This window comes from Gavialis gangeticus, unplaced genomic scaffold (genome assembly GCF_001723915.1).
Source record: "Gavialis gangeticus isolate Ggan-Ray unplaced genomic scaffold, GavGan_comp1, whole genome shotgun sequence".
In the NCBI taxonomy this organism is placed as follows: domain Eukaryota; kingdom Metazoa; phylum Chordata; order Crocodylia; family Gavialidae; genus Gavialis; species Gavialis gangeticus.
Genome location: NW_017728997.1, coordinates 27,479,425 through 27,487,630, shown reverse-complemented (window position 1 = coordinate 27,487,630; position 8,206 = coordinate 27,479,425). Strand labels below are relative to the sequence as shown.

Below are 8,206 nucleotides of genomic sequence, written 5' to 3'. Positions count from 1 at the left end.
TCCCTATTAATTTTTTTTGGTGGAGACTGAGGCAAAGTAGCTGCTGAGTAGCTCTGCCTTCTTTGTATGTTTTAGTCAGGAGTTTCCCCTGGCTTGTTAACAGGGGACCCACAGCTTCCTTGGTCCTTCTTTTCCAGCCAACATACTTACAGAACCTCTTCTTGTTGTCCTTAACCTCCTTTGCCAGGTACAGCTCATCCTTTATCCTTGCCTTCCTCATTTTGTCCCTGTGTTTACTGGTTAATATTCCAAAGTAGGAAATAGTAATGAAAACTGCTCTTTAATCATAGGGAGTTTGACAGCTTCCATTTGTCCCTTTTACCTTTAGTATCGGACATATTTTACTGGGACAGCCCCAGCGGTAGGATGTGGACAGAAAAACAAGGAAATCTGTCCCTCAGAACTGAAAGGTAGATCCAGCCAGCCCTCAGAATGCTGCATGTAAATGATTTCATGTTCATTAATCACAAATGAGATTCTTTATTATGAAGAACTAGAAAGTAAATATATATAAAGGGGTTGCTGAGATACTCCTTTTTGCTAGACACACTGGAATAATTAAAGCTAATAATTATCCATTAGGAAGACCACATTTACTTTAGTGTTCAGACATCCTGAAGTTATTCACTCTAATCAGTGGAAAAACACATGCATTTAATTTGCATTTCTTTTAGGAGGGCTGATGGGAAAGGCCATCAGTAATGTATTTCAGTCTTTGTTACCAATTCTCACAATTTAATAATGAGTCTTATAATATTTGGAGCTTTTCTTAGACAAAGGTTCTGGGTCGACATACCAATGTGAAAATCTAAGTTTCATTACAAAAATAATCAGTTTATGGTCTTCCTCATTGTCAATAAAGCCAAAAAAAACGTGTTCTAGAAATAATTCAAAATCTAGAAGACAAATAAAAAGGTTCCGATATTATACTTTTAAAAATGTTGTGAATTTTAAGCTATTTTTAGGATTAGGACCTAAATCCTAAATCTTTTAACTGCACCAAGCTTCAGATAGCAATATTATATAGCAAACAGAGTAAACAGAGAACTGCACTTGCAGAGCAGATTTTCCTTAAACAATGTCACAAAATCCACCCCTTTGGACAAATTCCTGAACTACCTGCAGTGTAAACACTTGTTCAGTGAGGTGTAGGCAATGGGGGAGTGACCTTCAACAGAAATATAATTTCTTTAAAGGCACATTATATGGACATAGTCTGTTACACTTTACTTCTATACCCACTCATAATTTTTGGTCTCAGCACATCTGGAACTGCCTTTAGAACATTTGGCATTTGTTCCTCAATATTCAACAAATACTTATTAAAAAAAAAAATCCTCTGTTGTGTTCATTTTTGCACATGCTTTTGTGCCTCCAGTAGGCTGCAGAGAGTCTAGAAACTTATGAATTGAGGGAAACTGTTTAGATACAATTAAACATAGTCTTCGAAAGAAAAGCAAATTATACAGAAATATAGACAATGACAGCTACAAAGTCCTGTTTAAAAGCCGGTATTAAAAAATACTTTTAATTATATGAATTTATTTGGCTGGTCTTGACAATAGTTGGTACAGCTAAGTTTGTCAAATCACAGACATAGTGGGCACATCTACATGTGCATTATGTGCTGTAGGTACCATACATTAAGTTTATGAATTTACTGAATGTGCAGTAACCGGTGCTACTGTGCACACCTTTTCAGTGATGCTACATCAATTCTACTGCACGTTAGCGCAATAGCACAGGTTTTGCTGTGACCTGCTAAAGTGTCATAGAATTAATCTATTGCATACAGTATTTAGGATCTCATGTAAACTGGGTGAGTCTACAGTAAAGAGTAAGATTTACAATGCAAGAATTTTGTGCCCCAAAATAATCCAGAAACATTAAAATTAGTGGTGAATTGTGATTACATTATTAGGGTAGATAAGAATGGAAATTTTTCCTGCCATTTAGTATACTAAATTATACAGAAGGTTATATAACCACTCAGGTATGGCCTGATTGTGACTTGAGTTACAACAGATTTTATATCACTAGAACTCCACAGGCTTTGATGAACCTACACCTTATATACATCAGTGCTAGCCCAGGAGAAAGCAGGAGTTATTATTGTGACAAATAAAACCTGAAGTTTTCTTTTAGTATCTTCTTTATTCAATAAATATAGAAGCCAACCCTGTAGACTCTTACCTGCATGAATAGGGCCATCAAAGTAAGTAGGGATTACCTGCATGGGAGCAAGGATTTTTAGGCTCAGGTTTCTAATTTTTTTTCTATTACTGAAACTAATAAAGTTTTCCTCAAACAGGTGAAGATATTCTGATCAGTAAAATAATATAAAACACAGAGTATCCTCCTTTTCTATAAAGTTGAAATACCTTTGGAAAACTTCACCAAGCAGAATTTTAAGGAAGCTGTTTGTCTACCTTCCTAACAAAGAACAGTAACAGTGGTGTAGTGAGGGCAGCCACTGAAGTGCAGGATTAAAAAAAAGGGTAGAATTATCCTGTATCTGGTAGAATATGGAAGTCTTTTATATATGATTATATACAGGGACCTACTTATTGCAGTTTCACGTTTTCAAAGAAAACAAAAAACAGTGATCTCTGAGATCACTGAAAAAATGGCATTAGCTGCAATTTCCCATGGAACTGACCCCCTAAAAAAGTGCTTAGAGGAATTTTGGACTAGATCAGTGGTTCTCAACCTTTTTTGTATCAGGACCCATTTGTAAACATCAATGGCCAATCCTGATTCAGTAAACAGTTTAAGTAGAAAACAGCCCACAGACTCTGCTGGTGCCCCTCACTCCCAATCCTCTATCCCCTGCACCCAGACACCAGCTCCCCAGTGTGTGGGACAGACAGTGGGTGTGTGGGGAGGCAGTGAAAGCAATGAGTCTCGCCACCCCGCTCCTCCCTCCCACGCCAAGTCCTGCATGCTGGGCTACAGAAATGGCTCCTGCCCCTGCTGGTTCAGCTAGGCTGCAGCCCTGTGCCCGCTGTGGGCACACAAATCAGGGGGAGCATGTGCCCCGCCATTCCCCCTGATGCATCACCTGAGGTCCCTTCCAAACCTAATTTTCTATGAATACAAAGAAAGCACAGCCATTACTGAAGCTATAGAGCATGTGACTTGAGAGAGAATTACTGAGAGGATGAGCTACTGACACAAACTAAGTGAAGGCACTAGTCAGGAAAGCAAAAGTATTTTGGTGCCAATCAGCGGTGACAAACAGGGCTTCCAGGGCCAATCAGAAGTGAGGGGCAGGGCCACCATGAAATGCCTGCAAAACCGGCTCTGCATACTGCAAGCAGACCATGAAAAACTCTTTGTCTCATCACAATTTAAGTAGGTCCTTAATTACATAGTAAGTAGATTATATAGATATAAATAAATAGTTCCCCTTTCCAGTAATTAAGTTTTTAAAATCTGAAGTGTTTATCAGCGTGTTATTTTTTTAACATGTGGGTGATTGATTAAGGAAATGTGTGAAAAGAGGGTAGAATTATTTGCCAAAAATGGCTTTGGAGAGACATGAATTTTTTTCTTCCTGGAGACAAAGAATATTTTTATACCTTTCCTGAAACTGTAGGCCTCAGCTTTTCATCTAGAAGAGGTATTAGTCATTGACTGTTTTACAGATCTCTGACAATTTTGGAATGGGGGTGGAGGAGAGAAATGCTGACTGTTCCCTTGCTTAACACTGGAATAAATTCTGTAGTAAAAGCTAGCACTTAATGAATGCTTTAATATCAAAATTTAAATTAACTTAAAATGAAAAGACATTGTATTAGTAAACATGCAAAACTCATACCTTCATTTCTATAACTGTCTGAAGAGCCTTTGTTTTTGCTGGTTCAGGCTGAAGTTGGGTTCTTCTGTGTAGTTCCTGTGGAGGGACACGATAAAAATAAGCTTGGCGACTCATCTTTTTCATTATTTTCTCACTCATAAATGTAGTTCATAGCAAACTAAAAATCTGATGTTCAGAAGTACAGAAGTCCACATTCTACAGGTGTTTCCTTCTTTATAATCCCTCTAGCATCACTGCAGTTTCTATCTTATATTACAGTCAACTCTGTCGGCACATGCGCTATTTCTGAAACTTCTATCAATAATTAATGTCAACTGTGACAAAGCCAGCAAGTAATCTCTTAGTCCAAATACAACACTGCTTCTTCTTCCCAGACATCAAATCATAATTCATTCAATTACAGCACACTGTCCTGCTAATTCAAATACTGTTAAGAAAAATAACTTGTCATTTTAAATCTTTTACTGCAGCTTAGAGCTTTTTGAAATAAGCAATTTAAAGACATATTTTAAAATATGTCTTAGTGATATCTATAGGTGATGCAACACAACCTACAACAGCTTTTACATTTCAATTTTCTTGTATTCGTGCTATGATACTTTTAATTTTAAATTACACATAATAAAAATTAAGCAGTCTCCATGTCAAAAAGAAATACAGTGTTAACAGAAGGTATTAAGCAACCTCCACCTTTTATTTAAAGAAATCGATATGGACTTATATGCCATTAATATAGATTAATAGTAATTAATATATGCCATTAATTTTTAATGTCTACTCAGATAATGGTTCGTTATGTGCATGAGAATCTGGTCACTCATAGCTTGTGAGAAAAAAATGCCATGATTTTCCATTTGTTATCACCCTATGGTAATTTTCTGTGTGTTCCATGTACACAGATACAAATGTACATGCAGAAAAAAACAGGGGCTTCCACCCAAGGTCTCAATGGCTCCCATGGAATCTGTTGGAAGTCGGAACCATCTGCACAAAGGCCGTCTCTCTTTGCCCGGTCTTCTGGACCTCCCAGCCTTGCAAACCTACACCAATGCACTGTAAAAGGAGATTGCCACCAAACCTTCCCACAGAGAGTACATAGGGGGAAAGCAAGTAAATATGCGGAGGACTTGAACATTAACTACTCAACAACTCCCATCTAAGAGTAGCTGTCTTGTGTAAATCAGACCCTGTTTAATCCCAACATCGTCCCCATCCATAATGCTCAAATCCTGCAGAAAACCAGTGAAGAAATAGATAGCATCAGGGAGGGAAGATAAATGGAGCTTCTGTCTCCTTCCTTCCTCCAAATCCAGCAGTTTATCATCTCTACCTTGTTGAGCATGCACTATCTTTAGTGAGATTTCACAAACCATATTTTGGATTTTAAATAATGTTAAATGCATGTTTCTCCTTTAAAAGATCAAGTAAATTGGTCTAAGAAAACTTTAAACAATAATTTTAAGCAATTGCTTTTGACATTTTAAACTAATCCCTTTCAAAGCAAAACACTAGAAATAGCAGAGATCACATTCTTTACAATACCTACTTGGAGACAAAAGGCATCAAAACCTTGGACATTATGTTCAGAGAAACTGTCAATGAAACACCAAAAACTTTTACAGGTGCTCTGGAGGCATGGGGAGACAGCGCTTTAGTTCAAGCACCCCTGACACCATTTTGAAGCACGTGGACACTAATACACAAGACATGGGAAGCTTAAGTGAATCTGTTCCAACATGCTGTAATTATAGTGTATCAGAGCAGCTTCTGCACTCATGTACAAGCACCTCATATCATGACACCCACCCAGAAACATTCATCTCTAGCAATCCATATATCTTTAGCTAAAAGGAAGTAAAGTTTGGCACTTTCCATGGGTAAGAGATTTAATTCTATTTATGTTAATGGCAGTTTTATGTAATGTTTATGAGCAAAGTCCTTCAATACAGTTACAGTTAAAATGGATGGCATGCTGAGACCACTGCCTAGCATACTCAATATCTTCTTGGTTTTCTTACCTTTTAAAGTATGTGAGGAAGGGGCCATCTTTTTCTATAGTGCCTTTTTCTATAGTGCCCAACATTAGTATCCTGGTTCATGACTCGGCATTTCAGTAATACAAATAAAAGATAAAGCTTGATGTTCACACAGGAGCTGGATTCACATTGACTTGTTTGCCCATTCTACTTTCCCCCTTTCTGTGACTGTCCTAGAAGGGATATATGATGACATGAGTCTAAATATACCGTTTAAAAATTTTCTGGCCTGCAAAATCTCATCTGCCAACATATTATATAATATACATTAATGCCACAGCTGCTAAAACTGTGCTAGCCTTTAGAGCAGTTAAATGAGACTTATCAAACATAGTATAAACTACCAAATAGGTTTTGTAGTTTATAATAGGGTTTTCATGTTAATTCATTAAACTTTTTAAACATGTCTTTTAAAACTGCAATTTTCTTGGGCCAGTATGGTCCACAGTAACTATGAATTTGTAGTACTTCCCCTAAAAGAATTTTAAAAGGTGTATTTAGAATAAAGCAGTTGCAGAATGCCCCTTTACCCTGTCTTGAATATCAAGTAGAGAACTCACTTTCTAAATGTAAAATAAAGCAGCATTTGTAAGTCACCTTCATAAAGGAAATCTCTCAGTCACTAGCTAATTGTCTCTGCAGACAGCTGGAAATGAAAAATGAATCAAATCCACCTACCTTACAAATGGTTTAAACACAAAGAGAATTGCCTATAGTTGTCATATAGATCTCCTACAACAGTCATGGAAAAAAAATAAGCTGGCCCATCATACTATCTGATCAACAAAAATTACAGCTAATTTTAAGTCCTGACTTGGCTCCCTATGGCCACATAAAATGAGTTGGAGTATGAACAGAATTCTATACATTACCCAGGGAAACAAACCAGAGTTTCCACCCCTTTAGCCAAAGATGGATAGACTGCCAAAGATGAGTACTCCTAGATGTCTATCATAACATGCAGGCTTGCCTCATAATACTTTTGCTGTTTGCTTTATGAATCAATCTGATGCTGGCTGACTTAAAAGCTTTCCTTCTTTATCCCTGCTGGTAAAATGCAGCAGACTGGGATTCTGGAGAAGATCAGAAAATGACTCCCAGTTTATTATTTTGTGAGAGTTTTTTTCCAATCAGATTCAAATGTCTGGAGACTCCCACAAGTCTCAATACTTGAACGTATGTTGTTCTATGTACAGTTTCTTTTCTGTACGGGCAAAGAGACATATTTTTGGTACCACTTTATGTGTATGATACACTGTTTTGTTTTCCTATCTGAGGTCAACTAGGGGGCTTTCTATAACTTGACTAAGTGACATTCTGAACATTTCATGAATTTAATACAACCTCAGAAAATCAGATTTTTGTCTGATTGTGTCATTTTTGGAAAGATGCTGCTTTGCCCTTTGTAATTCTTTTTTTAGTAAAATGACCAAAGAGCCTACTAAAACTACTTCGTCTTTCAAAAGTTTGAATCCTGAGCTGTTTGTTCAAGGCTCCATTTATTTGCTTGAGTTATAAAATCCTTATGTTATCATCTCTGTAACCAGCAAGATTGGCTAATAAGGGATGCACTCAGTTATTAATTTATGCTTTCATTATACCACATCTGAAATCTGGATTACTGCACTCTTTAGAACTTTCTATTTATTTTCTATATATAATTTAACAAGAATTCTGTAGATTGCTGTAGATCAGTGTTTCTCAACCTATTTGCCATAGTGGGCCACACGTGCAGTTCTCAATGCGTTATGTGGGTTGCACACACACAACTTATTTCCTGTGTATCTATTTTAAAACTGTTTTAATAGGATGATGTGGACCACAGCAGTGTGCTGATTTGGCCGCACGTGGCCCGTGGATCACAGGTTGAGAACCACTGCTACAGAGTATCCAACATACTAGTGCTAAGATGCCATGAGGATGCTTACACAACTTGGTGATTAGCACACTAAAATGGACAGATAATCAGATCTTTGGCTGGCAACCACTGAGATATTAAATTTACTTTAAAGGTCTTCTCTTATAAGCAGAGAAAGTCCACAACCTGAACTTTGAATTGTTGTCCCCCTTCTCCATCCTCACATGCAGAGATGACCCGAGCAGGGTGAGGGGCCCAGGGCAAAGCAGTCTGTGCAGGGCCCCGCCCCTGAATACCCTGGATGCGAGGAAGCCGGTGGTGGATTCAGCAGCACAGGGAGGGGTGCCAAACGGCTGGACACAAAGCTGGCGGCAATGCTGAGTTTCATAGTTTCATAGTTACTAGGGTCGGAGGGGACCTGAGCACATCATCAAGTCCAACCCCCTGCCGTAGCAGGAAAGAGTACTGGGGTCAAATGATCCCAGCAAGGTG

The 8,206-nt window shown here is 37.9% G+C and overlaps 1 protein-coding gene across 1 annotated transcript in view; it reads right to left on the bottom strand.

The window, feature by feature from the left end:
- Nucleotides 1-8,206, bottom strand: part of ERC2 (ELKS/RAB6-interacting/CAST family member 2) — a 1,129,221-nt gene that overhangs the window by 777,807 nt on the left and 343,208 nt on the right. The window contains exon 5 of the mRNA XM_019505002.1: nucleotides 3,821-3,895. Within this exon, the coding sequence (XP_019360547.1) occupies nucleotides 3,821-3,895 (75 nt within the window). The remainder of the gene's footprint in view (nucleotides 1-3,820; nucleotides 3,896-8,206) is intronic.